Raw genomic sequence first — 19,116 nt, 5'->3', positions numbered from 1 at the left:
AAAATGGTAAATGGGTTGTACTTGTAGAGCACTTTTCTGCCTTCAAGGTAATCAAAGTGCTTTGACATTACTTCCACATTCCCGCACTGATAGCGGGAGCTGCCATGCAATGCCCTAACCATGACCCATCAGGAGCAAGGGTGAAGTGTCTAGCTTAAGGACACAACGGACGTGACTCGGATGGCGGAAGCTTGGGATCGAACCAGGAACCCTCAAGTTGCAGGCACGACCGCTCAACCACCCGAGTCACGCAGCCACCATAATAATAAAAGACGAAGCAGACAAAAGCATTTGGTCTGCTGACCTGAGCAAAAAAGACCAGATACATGGATTCATAGTCAAGGTGGAAGATAAAAAACTACCTGCAGGGTCCATGCAGTCATCAGTTGTGTGTGCCGTGAACTTGTTAGCGAGAATCTTGTGGAAATCATCCAGGAAGTCCACAGTGTGAAGAGGAGACTCAATGCAAACTCCATCTGAAACCATCAGAACGCCTTTAAAGTAGACTAGTCTCGACCTGCAGGTCAAAACTGGACAGACCGAGACGCTTAGCGTGGAGCCAAGTGAGCAAGTAGTTGCTGGTTTGCTGCAGCAGCACGTTGTTGTCTCCCTCGTAGGTGCAGTTAGGGTCATTGTCGTCGCGAAGACTCCCGAAGCGGTTCACTGCACAGGACATAAAAGGAAGTGTGAGGCCTCTATGTTAGCGCGTAGGCTATGGCGCTGCATTGTAACACTCACTGGCTAGGTAACCGTGACCGCCGCAGGCCTCGCGGCACTCCTGGATGCCCTTCTGAGCAGTCCACGAGCCAAGAGGCTTGCTAGAACAGCCCAGGGCGTGGATCTCCCGGCCCATCTCTGCCTGTCGTTTACAACATACTATGCGTCGAGAGAGTATTCACAGTACTTCACTTTTTCTAAATTTTGTTATGCTGCAGCCTTATTTCAATATGGAATACTTTGTTAATAAATAATGGCTTAATAAATGTTGTCCTCAACATTTTACAGACAATAATAGCCATAAGGTAAATGTGAAAAGTTTCTCTTTTTAAACTTTTGCAAATCCAATTAAAATACTTTTTTTTTGTTTTGTTTTTTAAACATGTATATATGTTTTCAGACCCTTTGCTCAATACTTTGTTGATGCACTTTTGGCAGAAATTACAGCCTTTACAGTCTTTTTGAATTTGATGCCACAAGCTTGGCACACCTATCTTTGGACAGTTTTGCCCATTCCACTTTACAGCACCTCTCAAGCTCTATCAGATTGGATGGAAAACATTGGTTTTCATCCAGGATGTCTCTATACATTGCTGCATTCAACTTAGTCGAGTCGGAGAGGTGACCAACAACCCAATGGTCACTCTGTCAGAGCTACAGCATTGCCCTGTGGAGAGAGGAGAACCTTCCAGAAGGACAACCATCTCTGCACCAAACCACCAATCAAGCTTGTTTGGTAAAGTGGCCAGATGGAAGACATTTCATGGTAAAAAGTTTGCCAACATACACCTGAAATACTCTGACCATAAGAAACCAAATTATCTGGTCTGGTGAGACAAAGATTGAACTCTTTTGTGTGAATGCCAGGCATCATGTTTGTAGGAAACCAGGCACCGCAATCCCTACAGTGAAGCATTGCGGTGGCAGCATCATGCTGTGGGGATGTTTTACAGCAGCAGGAACTGGGAGATTAGTCGGGATGGAAAGAAAAATGAGTGCAGCAATGTACAGAGACAGCCTGGATGAAAACCTAAATTTACCATCCAACTTGATGGAGCTTGAGAGGTGCTGCAAAGAGAAATGGGCAAAGGGGAATAGGCGAAACTGCCCAAAGATAAGTGTGCCCAGCTTAGTGACATCGTATTCAAAAAGACTTGAGACTGTAAATGCTGCTAAGGGTGCATCAACAAAGTATTGAGCAAAAACTGTGAATTAGGTACTTATATACATGTGATTTTTATTTTTTTTTAATACATTTGCTAAATGTTCTGATAAAAACCTTTTCACATTGTTCTTATGGGGTACTGTCAGTTTTGAGGACAACAATGTATGTATTCCATTTTGGGATAAGGCTGTAACTTAACAAAATGTGGAAAAAGTGAAGCGCTGTGAATACTTTCCGGATGCACGGTACTTTACAAGTTCTATTTGGGAGATGACATGTTTTATAGTCCATCGATAGGACTTGTGGGTCAATTAAAATTTCCTAAAAGCTGAATATTTAAAGAAAGCAAATGTAAGAGAGGGGAGAATATCTCCATTTTGTACCATTCATACCTGTCTGTCACTCTTGTCTCTCATCATCTGTCCCATCTGAAACTCCACAAAGTTCATAAAGATGGACCTGGAGAAATGCTCAAGAGCATACGCCGCCGCCAGGTAGGGAATGAGGCGCCATTGCTGCACATCAGACACATCCATCTTTAACATGAAGAAGACAAGACGTGGGAAGAAGGATCTATACCGACCTGTAACTGGTACTCCAGCACTGGAATCTCCTCCATGTCTTTGGGCCCAAACTGCCTCCTGGTGGCTGAGAAGCGTATGGCCACAGTCAGAGCCAGCTTCAGGTTAACAAGAGCCATCCTGGTGATGGACACCCTGCCACCCGACAGGGCACCCAGCGACGCCCCAAAACGCTTGTTGGGGTCCTCAACATTCACAGGGAGAAGAAAAGTTCATCCAAAGATTTTGACTGCAAAGTCTTTCAGAATAAAACATTATAAAATTAATTTTAAGAACCTTGAAAGGGGTCACGTAACTGCCAGTGGGGGTCACATCTCCCGTCTTATTCAAGAGATTTTCTCGTGGGATCCTCACATTGTGGAACAAAGCAAACCTGTGCCGTTTACATACTGTAAGTCATTGTTGTCATTATTTGCTCAGTCTGAGTTGTGGATTTACAAAACCCAAAACCAGTGAAGTTGGCACGTTGTGTAAATCGTAATTAAAAATAAAATACAATATTTGCAAATCCTTTTCAACCTTTATTCAATTGACTGCAAAGACAAGATACTTAACTTTCAAACTGGAAAACGGTTATTTTTTGCAAATATTAGCTCATTTGGAATTTGATGCCTGCAACTTATTTAAAAAAAAGCTGGCACAAGTGGCAAAAAGACTGAGAAAGTTGAAGAATGCTCATCAAACACTTATTTAGAACATCACACAGGTGAACAGGCTAATTGGGAACAGATGGGTGCCATGATTGGGTATAAAAGCAGCTTCTTTGAAATGCTCAGTAATTCACAAACAAGGATAGGGCAAAGGTCACCAGTTTGTGAACAAATGGGTGAGCAAATTGTTTAAGAACAACATTTCTCAATCAGCTATTGCAAGGAATTTAGGGATTTCACCATCTAAGGTCCGTAATATCATCAAAAGGTTCTGAGAATCTGGAGAAATCCCTGCACGTAAGGAGCAAGGCTGAAAACCAACATTGAATGCCCGTGATCTTCGATCCCTCAAGCGGTACTGCATCAAAAACCGACATCAGTGTGTAAAGGATATCACTACATGGGCTCAGGAACACTTGAGAAAACCACTGTCAGTAACTACAGTTTGTCGCTACATCTGTAAGTGCAAGTTAAAACTCTACTATGCAAAGCGAAAGCCATTTATCAACAACACCCAGAAACGCCGCCGGCTTCGCTGGGCCCGAGCTCATCTAAAATGGACTGATGCAAAGTGGAAAAGTGTTCTGTGGTCTGATGAGTCTACACTTCAAATTATTTTTGGAAACTGTGGACGTCGTGTCCTCCGGACCAAAGAGGAAAAGAACCATCCGGATTGTTATAGGTGCAAAGTTCAAAAGCCAGCATCTGTGCTGGTATGCGAGTGTATTAGTGCCCAAAGCATGGGTAACTTACACATCTGTGAAGGCACAATTAATGCTGAAAGGTACATACAGATTTTGGAGCAACATATGTTGCCATCCAAGCAACGTTATCATGGACGCCCCTGCTTATTTCAGCAAGACAATGCCAAGCCACGTGTTACAACAGCGTGGCTTCATAGTAAAAGAGTGCGGGTACTAGACTGGCCTGCCTGTAGTCCAAACCTGTCTCCCATTGAAAATGTGAGGCACAATATGAAGCCTAAATTACCAGAATGGAGACCCCGGACTGTTGAACAACTTAAGCTGTACATAAAGCAAGAATGGGAAAGAATTCCACCTGAAAAGCTTTTCAAAAATTGGTCTTCTCAGCTCCCAAACGTTTACTGAGTGTTGTTAAGGAAAGGCCATGTAACACATTGGTAAAAAATGCCCCTGTGCCAACTTTTTTGCAATGTGTTGCTGCCATTAAATTCTTAGTTAATGATGATTTGCAAAAAATAAAAATTAAATTTCTCAGTTCGAACATTAAATATCTTGTCTTTGCAGTCTATTCAATTGATTATAAGTTGAAAAGGACTTCAACGTCACTGGTTTTGGCATAAAATTTACATTGGCACCAAGCTTGTGCAATATTACAAATTAAATTGATATTGTCCCAAATTCCAGCTCAATTTCAATGAATTTGAATTGAGGTTGTAATTTTTTCAATAATTTTGATCTGTGTTCCAGAATTACACTTTACAGTACAATCCATACATGACTCTTTTACATAATTCCTGAATGCTGACTGAACACATAACATTTTAATTCTACACCATTTCCGTACTATTATTTCTCTACACTTACACTTGTCGTTCACTGACTACTCCCACATTTCTCAACTGATTTGAACCCTTTCAAAGCAAACAGGCTCAACTCATTCAGGACATTTCGCACTCTTGGTAACTAGCGCTATGTTGCTACCGTCATTCTACACATTTCTACATTGTAATTCTGTTCAGCTTTTCAACATTCAAATGCATTTTTTAGAGAAATTACCTCCTTTAGTTACTATGAACGTCATCTGTACATTACTCTTTGTTTTCATCAACAATTGAGAATTAACACATCTTCTATAAAACAGATGATTCTGGTTAATGTTCTGTATTATACATTATCGAATTATGAAAAATTGTGGAAAACTACTTAATTCCCAAAATGCTTTATTTAATCAAATAATCCAAAATGAAGAGAATGTGTGTTTAATTTTAGTCTATACAAAGTATTTTCATTATTTAAGTCAAAATATTTCTTCAACGTGACAATTTCTTCCTGTTACTTGGCTATAAGGAATTTCTCTGAATTGCAATTAATTTACTTTAAATATCTACAATTGCAATTAAATTCAACATCCTGTAAGGTAGACCCAATTCAGTTAAAATGTATCAAATGAATTAAATTTGAATTCAAAATTTTGAACAAGCATGCTTGATACCATATCATGACATTGCAGAGGTAGAGAAGAATATACTGTACTGTATGTGCCAACGTGTTAAAGTTAAAAGGAAAAGTATTTGTATCCGATTTTGTTAAAAAAGGGAAATTTGAATTCTGCCATCACTGACCCGTTATCCAGTCCATTCTGGCCTATTTTTTTGCCCATGTCACCAACCAGAACACCAGGCAGAGCACGCAGGGTTTTAGGATCTCTCACCTACAGAAGTAGCAGTGTGATTGAAACAGTGCCTCTCTTTTATTTGCACAAAACGAATGAAATCACTGCATCATTGAACAAGACCTACCGGCACGACAAAGGTGTGCAGGCCGTGGCATGCTCCGTCTGCCGTGTACAGTTGAGCAAAGACCAGTGCATGTGTGGCGGTCTTACCGAGGTTTCCCACCCAAAACTTTGCTGCTTCAAAATCAGGAGAGTTGATGACAAACTCCTACAGAGCCCACACATATTATTCATCAATGGAATGACGATCTGTGTGTGGTTGAGTGAGTACTCACCTGGGTGGAAACGTCATAGGTGGCGGTGGTCCTCATGGCTCGTGTGTTGCTGCCGTGACTCAGCTCGGTCAGTGCAAAGCATCCAAAAGTCTACACGCACAAAAACTGTTGTCAAATGTAATTTTTTCTTGGATCCATGTGAAGACCGTCCTTACCGTCATATCTTCAGTGCTGTCCACATATTTGCTATGTCTCGCTGAGCCTGTGTTGGCAACCGTAGCTCCAAACATCTGAAAAAGAGGAAAATTAAATGTGGCCTTGTTAACATAAGAAAGTGTTAGAACAGGCTGCCTCGAACATGCGAGCTGTCACAGTATTTACTCCCACAAGTACTCACGCCTTTGTTGAGGAAGAACTTGGCCCCTAAGGACCAATCATACATTCCCAAGCAGTCATTGAGGATCACCGTTTTCCACGGGTCTGCCATGATCTCTTCTTTGGTCAGGAAGTCGTAGCGGAAGAGTTGTTTCACCCTGTCAGTGTTCATCCAAAACGTTATTGTCTATTAGGAATGTAACAGTACATGGATTCGTAAGCAGATTTTTCATTATGGAACCTTTGGTTCGGTACAGAGGCATACCAAATTCCCACACAGTACACAACGTATTACTGTGGTGTTTCTCACGTTGCACGTTTAATCAATATTAAATGATCTCAGTAATTAAAGTGGACGTAGTTTGCGCAGTAGCTGAGATTCAGGCGTGCATAGTATCTTAATGTGCCCAGGTAGCGTGCGAAAAATTGGCTGCGAAAGGCAAAGCCTGCGGATTTCCAAAAGCTTGCAAATCAGCTTTTGGCTTGCGGGAGTCATGGTTAGCGATAGTGCCAACGAGAATGCTGAGCTTGAAAAACCCTCTTCCGTTTCCTCCACTTTGCCTTCACGGTGAAGTACGTTAACCAGGGTAACCAAGTGCGGACTGTTTTTTCAATTGTTTGTAGCACATAGTTTAATACAATTACAAAAAAAAAATAAACAGCCAAAGTGAAAAGGTGTTATGTGCCCAGAAAAATCAGACATTTTAATATCAACACAAAGCTTTGTCTAGTACACAGCATATAAAGTATGTACAGTCACGTCCAAAAATATTGGGACATCAACACAATACTTGGGAGGAAATCTTTTTGGCTCTACACACCACAATGGATTTGAAATAAACTAAACAAGAAGTGCTTTAACTGCAGATCTTTAACTTTAATTTGAGGGTATTTACATTCAAATAAGGTGAACGTGTAGGAATAACAACAGTTTGTATATGTGACACCCACTTTTAAAAAGGGATGAAAACTAATGGTAGTGGACAGGTATAGCTGCCAATGGAACAGCTTCCCTTGCATTTATTGATTAGATCACTGCTAACTAAAGCAGGAACATTTTGGGCAATACCATCTGCTCATATTCAGCTAAATGCTCATTGGACAGCAAGTTCACAGTGCAAATGGACAATGACCCGATGCATACTGTGAAAGCAACCAATTAGTTCTTTAAGGCAAAGAAGTGGAAATTTATGCAATCACCTGATTTGAATCTGATTGTATTGCACTTGCTGGAAACAAAAATGAAGGTAAAATACCCAAAGAGCAAGCAGGAACTGAAGACAGTTGCAGCAGAGGCCTAAGACGAAGCCTATGGCAAAAGGAGTAAGCTACAAGCTGGAACTATTAACCTGAATCAGTGCTGCACTTAGGACAATATTAACTTAAATTTCCAAAAAATAAAACATTTCACTCTTTTCATAAACTATTACTGTAGCACTTGTCTGCATAGTTGCACTTTCCTACAAAGAAACATTGTAAATGATCATATAGTATAATAGATTTTGGTTCTTTTTATTTAATTTGAGAATTTTGACAATTACCTGCCAGCAGTTTGCAATTTGCTTCATTAAAAAATGGTTACCGGTATATGAATTTACACACACACATGTATTTCCCTTACTGTACAGTGGAATTTAAATCTACAAACTCCTCATTATAAAAACTTTTTGATTTACGAGCCACAGACGGAATAGAAATATGCTTTGTTGTGCTAACCTTGTCTCCGTGTAGGAACGTTTGCGTGCCCAACCCACTGTGTGTCTGCAAGGGAGCCATTATGGCTTATCCATCTCCGTCCAAAGAGCAGTGCATTCATTAACTACCGTATTAATTGCTACTTTGTGTGCTTGTAAGTGTTTATTTTAAGTTCTTTTCACAACATTTTTCTAGTTTTGCTAGCTCAATAGGAGAACAAAGAAAGCAATGGAAAAGTGATGTGTGGTTTGAAACATTCAGGAAGTATCCACACCGTTGTCACCACTGTCGCTCCCCCACCCATCCTACTTGCTTTGGCTGAACACAAAGAACATTAACAACAAATTACAGTAAATGTATTTTGTTTTTTATTCCTAATCATTGTAGCGACCAGGTTGTTAATGTTAAAGAGTTTTGTCATTTCAAACTGTGCAAAATCGTGCTAGTGCCAATGTATGTGCGAGTGGTAGCTGCATAGGAAGGACAGATTAACCAGTTGTATTTTTGGGCTCTCTTATTAAAGGGGGCCTATAATGCAAAACCAACTTTTCCTACCTTTTAGCACCTGAGGTTCTGTAAATGGGATCTGCATAAGCCCCAAACATATTAAATCAAACCGTGCAGAGATATTTATAAAACAATCTTGCCTTCCTTCATACTTCCTCCAAACGACCCGTTTGGAATTTGCACAATCTTTAATGTAACCGGTTGGGAAGAAAGTCTCCTGATTATTCATATATGAGGGGGGCGGCGGCATTTTGGTGGTAGCGGGGGTGTATATTGTAACCCGGAAGAGTTAGGGATGCAAGGGATTCTGGGTATTTGTTCTGTTGTGTTTATGTTGTGTTACGGTGCGGATGTTCTCCCGAAATGTGTTTGTCATTCTTGTGTGGTGTGGGTTCACAGTGTGGTGCATATTTGTAACAGTGTTAAAGTTGTTTATACGGTCACCCTCAGTGTGACCTGTATGGCTGTTGATCAAGTATGTCTTGCAGTCACGTTCGTGTGTATGCAGAAGCCGCATACAACATGTGATAGGGCCGGCACGCTGTTTGTATGGTGAAAAAGCGGACGCGTCGATAGGTTGTAGAGGACGCTAAAGGCAGAGCCATCACGGCACGCCCTTAATATTGTTGTCCGGGAGAAATTCGGGAGAATGGTTGCCCTGGGAGATTTTCGGGAGGGGCACTGAAATTCGGGAGTCTCCCGGAAAAATCGGGAGGGTTGGCAAGTATGGATTGAGGCAAAAAATAATAATTAAAAAGGACACCTGAGGAAGGTGAGTTCTCGCATTCTCTCGACAGGGATGTCTTCACCCGGCGTTCTGGAAAAAAGAGGATCGTTCTCCAATGTCGTGAAGACATGTTGCTTTAGACAAAGCAACAAAACATTTTAAAACATTTGAATAATTGTTTTTAAGAACACAGATTTGGAAAGCACCGATACCTTGAATGCCACCACCTCTTCTCCCTCCAGAAAGAGGACCATGTCCTTCCAGGAGAAAGAAGCTTTTTGTCTGTATAGATCCAGTGGTCCACTGGGAAGGTCAGCCACTTGATGCTTCATCTTCTTTTCACACTGAATGCAAATAAATGAAAGTGAGTGTGCGTTGTTTGAACAGTTTGTTACATAAAAAGCCGAACCCCTCTGTTAAGTGTGTTTAATAGTTGTAGGCTTTAATGGTGGACATGTTCTATAGTCTCGTCTCTTCAATTAGACTTCGTGAAGTCGAGCTACTATCAATCCAGAGCAGAGTTCAAAGTGTGCAAGTTCACTTTAGAGACAACTGGAACTACAAATGACGTGTTCCAAAAGGAAATACTCTGACGAGAGGTAATAATAATCACAATTCGGTCGCACAACTGTCATCTACATCTTAATGAGGAGGAAAACAAAATACCAACATGTGCGCAATAAAACAAGTTGTTTTCTAATAAGAAATGTAATACAAATGACTTAAATAGCCTTTATCTGGTGGCGGTAGACTGAGGTTTAGTCTTACCTGTTGCCGACTTAGTGGAATATTGACAAGCAAAGCGTACAAGCGAACAGGTCAACCTGAGTGATAGTGAAGGCTATGCGCCATGACTCTCAGTCGACAGTCAAATGGCTTAAACCCCGCCCTTTTGTTCTTCGCTCTTTACAGCAAGCATTCTTAGTCAACAGCGCCCTCTGGTGTGCACAATTGCTTGTTACTTGCTGTGACGCAAATAGAAGTGTTTTTTATTTACTCGCACATCATTTTATTTTTACTTTTTTTTCTAATTCAGCATTTTTTCATCACCTTTTTCTTCTATCACATTACTGTAAAAGAAGACGTCTATCCATTGCTGCCCATACTTTATTTTCATTTCAATAAAAATTATTAAAATGGTGACACTTGAAACACAGGAAGTGAAAAAAAAAATTAAACATGAAATTAAATGAATTGCTCTTCCTACTCCTTTTCGGACATGAATTGTACAATGTAGACATGTGATGTTCCTTAATGTAACATAAATAGTAATGACATACACACATCTTTTGAACGAGTTTACTGTTACTGCAAAAAAAAAAAAAAAAAAGACAAGTGATCAAAGAACGAAAAAAGAAAAGAAAAGGCACCCATCCAGAGTACGTCACGAGCATGATACATAGTGATAATACAGTTCTTACATTTTCCTCTCGCTATTGTAAAACTAATTGTCATGCTACCTAAAGCCATCTGCCACCCCACATTGATGGGAGTCTAGCTATGATATTTATCATGACCAACGTGAATACTGATGCTTCACCACAGCAGAGCAGGAGTTGCTGATTGAGATAACAGAAAATGTCCGAATTAAGAGTCACATATCTGCTGCAACCTCAATCGCACCTCTGTAGCATGTTTATCAGCATGTTGATGTCGACGGAGCCTCCTTGTCGTCGTCAGGGGGGCAGGCGATAAAATCAGCCAACATGGAGGCCATGGCATCATCATCCATCTAACGAGACATGTTTGTTATGCAACATCACGAACACAAACATTAAAAGCAACATCTATTTGGTCACGTACTACTTCCTAAACTTAAGGGAATCCTTTACCTTTTTCTTTTCTGGGCTTGGTACCGCCTCTTCCTCCACTTGTGCATCATCTCTCTTCCTCTTGACTCCTTTACCATCTTCACGCTCTCCCACGTCTCCTTCCATCCCAGAATGTTCCGTCTCGTCTTTGCCGTTTTTCTCCAGATTGCGCTCCTCTGGCTCCTGTGAGTTTGGTCCAGACAAGGTCGCAGGTTCTGTGGCAAGCAAGCCGTCTTTGGGTGGGCCTGCCAGCAGTTCATTTGGGAGGACGGGCGGCAGGTCATCATTCTCGCTCAATTCCTGAGCGGGTTCAGCTGCTGTTTCCTGGCAGGTTAAAGAATTTAGGGATGATATGACATAGAAGTAGAAATCCATACGGTTAATAATTACAATCCTGTGAATATGTGACGTCAACCCACCTGCTGTTCTTCTGGGGGTGGCGGGGCCACTTCCACCTCATTGGCTCCTTGATCCTCCAAGCTTGGCACCTCCTTAAACGCCACTTCAGCCAAAGCCTGCACACCCACCTCTTCTTCTTCTTCTTCCTCAACCTCCTCCTCCTTCTTCTCCTCCTCCTCCTCCTCCTCCCTCTCCTCCAACACCCCTCCGGTCACACACAGGATTTGAGGCATGGAGGGGTCATCCATTCGCTCGCGCTCCTCATCATCATCCTCCTCCTCCTCTCCTCTGGCCCCTTCCAGGACTCCGATGCTCTCAACCTCCTGCACCTTCATCTTGTCCTCTCCAAAGTTGGATCTGCTGGGCTGCACTTCCTGTATGCCTCCCCCAGCTCCTTCGTCTGGTTTCTCCTCCTCTGGCATGCCACCCACATTTAATTGCTCGTCAACTCCCTCCAATGGAGGCATTCTTCCATCTTCCTCCTCCTCTTCATCATCCTCCTCCTCCTCCTCTTCTTCTTCTTCTTCTTCTTCCACCTCCTCCTCCTCCAGGTCCTCCGCTTCTTCGTCAAACTCATCAAACTCCTCCCCTTCCTCAAAAAATTCCCCCTCCTCAGGAAAATCGCTCACCTCTTCCTCGTCGTCCTCCTCATCTTCCTCAAGGTCTTCATCATCCTCCATGTCCTCCTCCTCATCGTCAGTGCTGTTAATGTTGATGACGGCCGAGTCCTCCTTGCTGGGAGGCGGACCTTGCTGCTGCTGGAGGAGTCTTCCCTGCGGGCCCAGCATGTGCAAGGGGAGGGGCATGGATGTGGGGGGAGGAGCAGAAGGCTGCATCAGCATCTGCTGGAGCTGAGGTCTTCCCGCCAATGAGTCGCCCGTGACGCCTGTGGGGGCCGTACTGGAATTCAAGGGTGCAGCGAGAGAAACCGCTGAGGAGCCTTGAGGAGGGAATGAGTTGACTGGGGCAGTGGAGGTAGTGAGGAGAGGGGAAGACGTTGCCAGGGAGACACTGTCCATTGGGGTGGTCGCTTGTGCGGTGGGAGCCATGGTGACAGAATCAGCCCCTGGTAGGGTGATAGCGGGCCCCCCTCCAGGTGTCAACGGAGCCAGGTTGTTAGAGTTAGTCACAGCCGAGTGGTTCTGCTGCGCCTCCATGTTGAGCATCCCTGGAGGAACGATGACCACACTGTCGTCCGAGTCGCTGGCCAGAGAGATCTCCACGTCTTCCGCCTCCTCTTTGTCGTAGCGCACAAATACGGGTCTCTGCCCCTCCGGGGGGCACAGGGCAGAAGAGTCTGGCTGGTGGTGGTGTGGAGACAGGATCATATCGCCGGGTGTGTGACCATGGCCGGTCAGGCCCGGAAGCAGAGAGAGGTGGTTTTCCAAGGAACTCAGCAAAGAGGTGGAGCCCATAGAGAGGGAGTGGCGGGCGGGGAATGGAGAAGAGGAGTTAGGGCCTCCAAGGAGGGTTGGCAAGGGGAGGCCTGGGGTCACACCCTGGGGAGACGGGAGGACTGAAGCAGAGGGGGTTGGCTTAAGGGTGATAGGTGGTAAGGGAATAGCGATAGAGGGAGTGCGAGGGTGGAGGAGGGAGTTACAGATGGTCAGCGCCTCAGTACAGAATGCAGACACCTGAAAAAGTATGTGACACTTGAGTGAAAGTAAAAAAGACAACTACGGTACATGTAAGCAAAACAACATTCACCTTGAGGATACGGTCGTTGCGTCCTTTGCTGAGAATGGACACGGCACAGGTCAGGGGAGGGGGCCAAGTGGGCGACGGCACCAGGACCAGAGCTAACAGTAACCTGTGAGGCGACACCAAGTATTCAAGTATCGTACAAACAAGTGTACAAACGAGAGGAAAAATGCGCTACCTGTATAGTTCCCGTCGTGTGAGGGCGCCGCCGTACTGACCACTTATTCCCCCTGCTGTCTCAGAAGCTGTGCTGCAGCTGGACTGCAGCTGCTGCTGCAAGCGCACGCACAGCGGAAGCACCACATTGTGGAGACGCTACGAGACAATGATGGGGAATGAAAGGTGAAAAAAACAGGCGAAAAACAACAGATTTTTTAGGGTCAACTTGTCGCTGATTGTGTCATTCATATTCTTGTCCACCATAAATAAAAACATAAAGTGGGAATGTTTTACAGCAATGTGTATTCACGGACGACATTGAGGCATGCACAAGAATAACACATAACAGGAGGAATATCTACAACAAGTCTTAAATCAGCTAAGACTAATTAATTGAATTTATATAGCGCTTTTTTCTAGTCAATCAAAGCGCATGACACTGAGAACCCATAATTCAATGTATTGGAAATGTATTCCATGAAAGGCAGGGGTGGCTACTTCTCCCAAACACCAGTGAAAAAGAAAATACTGTGTAGGTCTACTGTCAAAATCCCGTTATCAGCCAGAAGGACAAAAGTCATTGTCCTTTTTTAAGGTCGACTAGTCTGTGCAACCCCTATTGCATGTGACATCACGTCCGTTTGCAGAGCAAACAAGCTAGCCAGAAGTCAAGTAAAAACAAAGCAAAAATGCCAATACATTTAAATAGGGATTTTGTAATAAGTTATTAAAAAAGTACCTAAAATAAGCTATCCTAAAGGGGGAAAAACACAAGCATTACTGGTTGCTGTCTTTGAGTGGAGCGAAGGCTTAATACTCTCAAATTTGCAGCGACCATTTTGTCAAAGGTTTGTATGAACTTCAAAATACTGTTTATTAATGTATTTACTATATTCATTTGTTTTATTCTCCATATACTTAAATATGTGCGTTTTTTTTCCGGAAACTGACATGCAAAGGATGTGTTCTTAATCCCAATAGCATATATTGTATCAGGAAAACCTTGCTAAATACCCTCCACATGCATTATTTGTTCTCCAGAAATAACTTTTTTTTTTAAGTCGAGTGACTATTTTTTTTTTTGATAAGGTTTTTCTGGTTGATGTAAAAATTTTCTGATATTAAGATACAGTATGTCATTGCGATGCGACTGGATATGCTGCCTACAAGAGATTGATTAAGTTTAATATACCGGTAGTCACATTTTGTCTTTCGTGGCCTTAATACCTTTTTTGGTCGATCGGCAGGTACTTTATTGACCCTTTTCAGGATATTATGCTGTTCCAGGAGCTCATCCAGAAGTAATGAGTATCATTATCATCAAGTGCAAATAGTGGACACCAATAACAGTGTGCATTAACCAGTCAAAAAGGCAGCTGGAATAAAAACACTAAGGTTTTATGCATTGCCTTGGACAGCTATATTGGGGGCATGTGTGAATGTTGACATGTGCTGGGGGCAGGAGTAAAGGCAGAGGGGGTTTATCGATAGTGTGTATGCGTATTTGGTGAGAGGTGTTGCTTCTGCGAGGGTTTTCCAGTGCCTTAAACTACTGTGGCGCTATAATTTATAATGAGGTCTGCATGTTGCTAGACAAAGTTGTCTCCTATCCACAAAGTGAGTTTGTCACCGACTCGAAAAGCCAACTGAAGAGGTCAGAGTGTCCCTCCAACAAAATTGTCTCGTATCTCTATTGAGAAAAAGTTATTCCGCAATATATGTCGTTATCAGTTTATTGCCCAGTCTTAGTACGGACCAAAAAAAAACTAAAAATGTAAAAAATATGAGGATCATGCAACCTGCACAAAGCTCCAAGACACAGGCTGCCGCCTTACCGATGCCATTTTCTATTGTGTTAGTTCCACTCACATTCAGTGTTTTTTTTCCAATGATCTACAGAATGTATATTCAGCTCTAAACCATAATTAACTGTGACATCTTCGCAGCCGGTTGTAATGGACTAGTGGCCATATTAAAACGTTTGCTCACCAAATGAAAACTGGACCGCCTCCTCGTAATGTGGTTGCAACCCAGCAATTCGAATAAATTGTATATTCAGCAGTCACACAAGAACAACATTGTTTTTTGGACACGCTGATCTTTAAGCAATTAAAGGTATTTACCTTGTGCACATCAGCCTTAAGAAGCGTTCCATTAGTCAGTATGATTTGTCTTAATACTTGGAAGAAGAAAACAAAGTATGATCAGATCATTTAAAGAGAAGAATCATAACAACACTTCTGAGCCAGGGCCTCACCCCTTAGAGCGGAAAGGCAAGTGTCCTGATTGGCTAAAGAGTCGCCTTTCCTCTGGAGGGAGGGTCCGACCGCATCCGCCATTACTAGTGGTTTGGTCCTGCGGGGGCCCGGTTTGCCTCCAGGAACCACTTCAGCTGACAGACCCGCACGGAGCTGAAGGAACAGGCCGACATGTCCAGTATTAGCATGAAACCCTGAGTGCTTGCTTGTGTTGCCAACGCGTCCAAGAGGTATCGATAGAAATGCATGAAAGAGGTGCTCACCTTGATGGAGTCTGCCCCTGGGGTGATGTCACCCAAGAGGTGGCTAAACAGCAGCTCTGAGTGGCTAGGACTCCCCTGGAGGATGCTGGCAGAAGCTCCGGCCACCTGGACCCAAACTTCTAAGGTTCTGTACACGGACATGCGCACTGAGCTGTGGGAGGACAGAAACTGCCGCGTTATCACGAGCAAACTCGTTGATATGTATCGTTAATCATCTTTCTTCTGTATGAGATACCTATAGGCTCTCTGCTGCCCGGGGTTGGCTTCAGGTGGAGGCATCCATGCACTCAGTGTTTGGGAGAAGAGCCTCTGGAGGACAGCAGCATACTGAACCATGCTGCTGCGCACGCTGCAATACACAAACCAACAAATAAATATCTCATATCTATGTTTTACTGTAAATGCTAGTGGGCGTTTCAACTTACACTGTGATGAGAGCAGATAAGACCTCCAGTATGTTGGTGTGTATAACGGGCAGGAGAAGCAACCTCACGCTGCCATCCCCTGTTAAATTCTGACAAAAACAAATAGCTTTTAAATGTACTTTGTTTGTTGTTGTTTTGTTAATTTGTGGGCGCTCACAATGCTCTTGGAGCTGACAGCTAGAGCTCGGCACACAAGGTTGAGAATGGATCTGACGGGCAGACGCACAGCTGATGCCGGGTCCACCCTAAAAGGGACAACAAATATTAATTAATACACGTGTGTAGGATTTTCTATGCTTTGAACTCTTGTTAAATTGTGCACGTTTAGGTTTAAGATTACACTGGCAACTCATGTAAGAACGAGAGAGCATTAAGTGTACCGGAGAGTGTGATTGAGTGCCAGGCAGACTGCTGTGTATCTGTTCTGCAGCTGTAAAAGCAGCAGCGGATCCGACGGGCTGAGATGAGGAAAGCCCAGCTCTACTCCTGGACCTTCATATTGCATTGTTCTGTCTGGAGAGCATTTACACACAAAATGAAACATGTTTTTTTGCAGTGTTGTGTGTTGAGATCATACCAGTTTCCGAGCCCTGGTAGATATGAGTCAGCAGAGTATTGGCCGAGGCCAGCAGACAGTGAACCTGATTGATCCATCTCTCTGCTCTGCCAGCCCCAGACACTCGATCCATGAGGCCACCCAGGCAGGGGAGGCGGCCATAACACTGACATGCCATCTGATAAGTCAACAACATGAAGCAGATGCTGACAAGGCATGTAAATAAACGAGACGCAGACATCCTGACAAACCTCTTGTGTTTTCTTGTTGCAACTGTCCATTTTAGAGAGGAAATAGGCACCCAGTTTGTCCTGAAAGACAAAAGTAACTAAAGTATTCTTCCACGATGATACTGGACAGCAATATAACCGTCATGTCAGTTACCCTGAGGGATCCACACGCTCTGGGGTAGTAGGTCATACACGCTGTCATCCCCTCCATGGCCGCCAACTCACACTGAAATCCCAAGAGAAGTTATCATTCAAGTGCCGCAACAGACATTACACCCCCACTAAATTAAAAAATGGCAGATAATGGAAGCACTCATAAAAATGCCATGTTTGACACTCTAAACCACAGGTATCAAACTCAAGGCCAAGTGTCTATATCCAGCCTGCCACATTGTTTTAAGTAGCCTGCGAAAACCTGGAAATGTGATTCAAGAAGGCATTTTGTCATTTTTGCTCGATGGGTTTCAATTTTGCCAGAAAAAAAATTATACGGCATGCAACTGCAGTTCTTCATAACTCAATATGCCAACTCAACACCTAAGGGCATATATAAATAAATAAATGGGTTATACTTGTATAGCGCTTTTTCTACCTTCAAGGTACTCAAAGCGCTTTTACAGTATTTCCACATTCACCCATTCACACACTGATGGCGGGAGCTGCCATGCAAGGCGCTAACCAGCACCCATCAGGAGCAAGGGTGAAGTGTCTTGCCCAAGGACACAACGGACGTGACTGGGATGGTAGAAGGTGGGGATTGAACCCCAATAACCAGCAACACTCCGATTGCTGGCACGGCCACTCTACCAACTTCGCCACGCCGTCCCCAATGTGTTGTATTATTACCGGTATGCTGTTCATTTTATGAATCATCACCTATTCATCAATTAATAACAACTTAGGATGAATTAGATGTTTTTTTATGCAACAAACGGCCAATGTTCAGAGACAAAGAGCACACATATGCAGGTTTTCCAACATATACAGATAAAAAAATGACTAAATCTGAAGATATGCCGGCCTAAGAATGCTAAAATTGCATGTACGCAGGGCTTCACTCTACATATATTTATTAAAATTTGCAGCTACAATAAGGATTCCAGCAGTTCTCTAGTCACAGGGGCCACACCCACTTCTTACTCACCTCAGGCTTGAGGGCCAGCAGCGACGTGAGGATACCAAGGATGCAGTTGAGGCCCACCTCTCTTGCCAGTTCGGCCAGCTGCGACGAATATTGCAGCAAGTCCTTCAAAATGGTCACAGCCAGCTGGATGGTCTGCACGGGAGCCTGAGACTGGAGAAAAGCATACATTTTAGAGTGACTAACAGCATTAAACCCGCATTGAATGAGAGAGAGATCTGACCTGGATGATCTGCTGCAGGGAGCGCAGCCATGAGAGGCAGTGTTGCTGGAATAGATCACAGGAGCTGTCCTTAACCAGCATGGAGAGCAGACAGAGACCCTCAAACCTACTCATGTAAACACATGATATCGTCAAGCATTGTGAGAGGCACATCAAATAATAAAATACTGATACGAGGGGGTACTCACTTGGTTTTGCTTGAGGACAGTTTGGCATGGCTAAAACCCACCAGACCCCCGACGGCACTGGCGGTCTGTCATCATAAAACAACAAGTTAGATATAACATCAAATCAAATGAATAACAAAGCCACCCAGGACAGCTAACAGGCTAGCAGGTAAATAGCCTGAGGGGCTAATGCGCGGGTCCATGTGAGGTCATACCTGTGTGGGGAACACTCCATGCTCTCTGTAGTTCGCCAACACAGAGGGTAAATATTCCGGACGCTGCTCTTTTAGCACCGACAGCAAGCCCTCGGTTAAACGCGTAGCAGACGGGCCATGCAGCCAAACTGATGCCGCCATCTTGCCTGTCCGCCGATCTACGCCAATAATGTGCGACGTGACGTCATTTTAGCTGTCTGTTTCCCCAACACCCCCTCCCCCCAAAAAAACTTTATTTACACACAAACGTGACAATAAAAATAAGATAACTCAGATAGTGCAATCCCTAACAAGGGTGTGGAGATGTCCCCATTCCCTACAGAAAAGATCAATTTTGGTATTTTTATAAACGACTGTAACATAGACATGTTTGTCAACATTATTATGCTCCAGGCAAAAACATTTTCTACATAAATGTCGATTTATGAAAGTAGGGCCTACATTTTGTAATTGGCTTGATGGTTTACAATTATCAATCAAATCTTGGAGAATGATTA

At 43.3% G+C, this 19,116-nt stretch overlaps 2 protein-coding genes across 5 annotated transcripts in view; both read right to left on the bottom strand.

Annotated features, from left to right (window-relative positions):
* The window catches only part of LOC133662081 (peroxisomal acyl-coenzyme A oxidase 3-like), a 41,928-nt gene extending 31,950 nt beyond the window's left edge, over positions 1–9,978 (bottom strand). For 2 of the 3 annotated variants that reach the window (XR_009828059.1, XM_062065751.1), the window contains exons 1-14: positions 9,840–9,978; positions 9,284–9,415; positions 9,108–9,205; positions 6,165–6,300; positions 5,983–6,057; positions 5,828–5,917; positions 5,617–5,760; positions 5,440–5,528; positions 2,740–2,836; positions 2,466–2,648; positions 2,275–2,397; positions 739–859; positions 541–663; positions 363–476 (exon numbers count right to left, since the gene is read on the bottom strand). Coding sequence is in view for 2 of the 3 variants with exons in the window: in XM_062065751.1 (XP_061921735.1) it covers positions 363–476; positions 541–663; positions 739–859; positions 2,275–2,397; positions 2,466–2,648; positions 2,740–2,836; positions 5,440–5,528; positions 5,617–5,760; positions 5,828–5,917; positions 5,983–6,057; positions 6,165–6,300; positions 9,108–9,205; positions 9,284–9,403 (1,513 nt within the window). In the remaining variant the exon portion in view is untranslated. Of the gene's footprint in view, positions 1–362; positions 477–540; positions 664–738; positions 860–2,274; positions 2,398–2,465; positions 2,649–2,739; positions 2,837–5,439; positions 5,529–5,616; positions 5,761–5,827; positions 5,918–5,982; positions 6,058–6,164; positions 6,301–9,107; positions 9,206–9,283; positions 9,419–9,839 lie in introns of those variants that run through there. The other variant, XM_062065752.1, reaches the window with a different exon arrangement.
* Positions 9,979–10,179: 201 nt separating this feature from the next.
* On the bottom strand, positions 10,180–18,807 carry LOC133662080 (proline-, glutamic acid- and leucine-rich protein 1-like). 2 transcript variants are annotated; one of them, XM_062065750.1, is made up of 19 exons: positions 18,620–18,807; positions 18,426–18,490; positions 18,238–18,343; positions 18,018–18,167; positions 17,028–17,099; positions 16,895–16,954; positions 16,665–16,821; positions 16,468–16,600; positions 16,245–16,332; positions 16,088–16,176; positions 15,898–16,011; positions 15,663–15,813; positions 15,399–15,552; positions 15,265–15,320; positions 13,161–13,297; positions 12,989–13,091; positions 11,302–12,816; positions 10,904–11,206; positions 10,180–10,803 (listed from the first exon to the last, which is right to left on the bottom strand). In XM_062065750.1, exons 1-19 carry the CDS (start codon positions 18,758–18,760, stop codon positions 10,711–10,713), a joined length of 3,687 nt encoding a protein of 1,228 aa, XP_061921734.1. In that variant the 5' UTR covers positions 18,761–18,807; the 3' UTR covers positions 10,180–10,710. The 2 variants fall into 2 exon arrangements, with proteins under 2 accessions (XP_061921734.1, XP_061921733.1); XM_062065749.1 differs by having other exon boundaries at positions 10,181–10,803; positions 11,302–12,915; positions 18,620–18,806.
* Positions 18,808–19,116: the final 309 nt, after the last annotated feature.

Source organism: Entelurus aequoreus, linkage group LG12 (assembly GCF_033978785.1).
Source record: "Entelurus aequoreus isolate RoL-2023_Sb linkage group LG12, RoL_Eaeq_v1.1, whole genome shotgun sequence".
NCBI classification, from domain to species: Eukaryota; Metazoa; Chordata; class Actinopteri; order Syngnathiformes; family Syngnathidae; genus Entelurus; species Entelurus aequoreus.
The sequence above is the reverse complement of the archived record's forward strand: the minus strand, read 5'-3'. Positions and strand labels throughout refer to the sequence as shown.

Bases quoted from the DNA above. Each gene is read 5' to 3' on its own strand.
- LOC133662080 (XM_062065749.1), bottom strand. From the start codon at position 18,760: ATGGCGGCATCAGTTTGGCTGCATGGCCCGTCTGCTACGCGTTTAACC. The intron at 18,168-18,237 runs GTCAGATCTCTC...GCTTTTCTCCAG, and splicing joins CCCTGCAGCAGATCATCCAG to TCTCAGGCTCCCGTGCAGAC. The intron at 16,822-16,894 runs GTTTGTCAGGAT...TTGACTTATCAG, and splicing joins GCAACAAGAAAACACAAGAG to ATGGCATGTCAGTGTTATGG.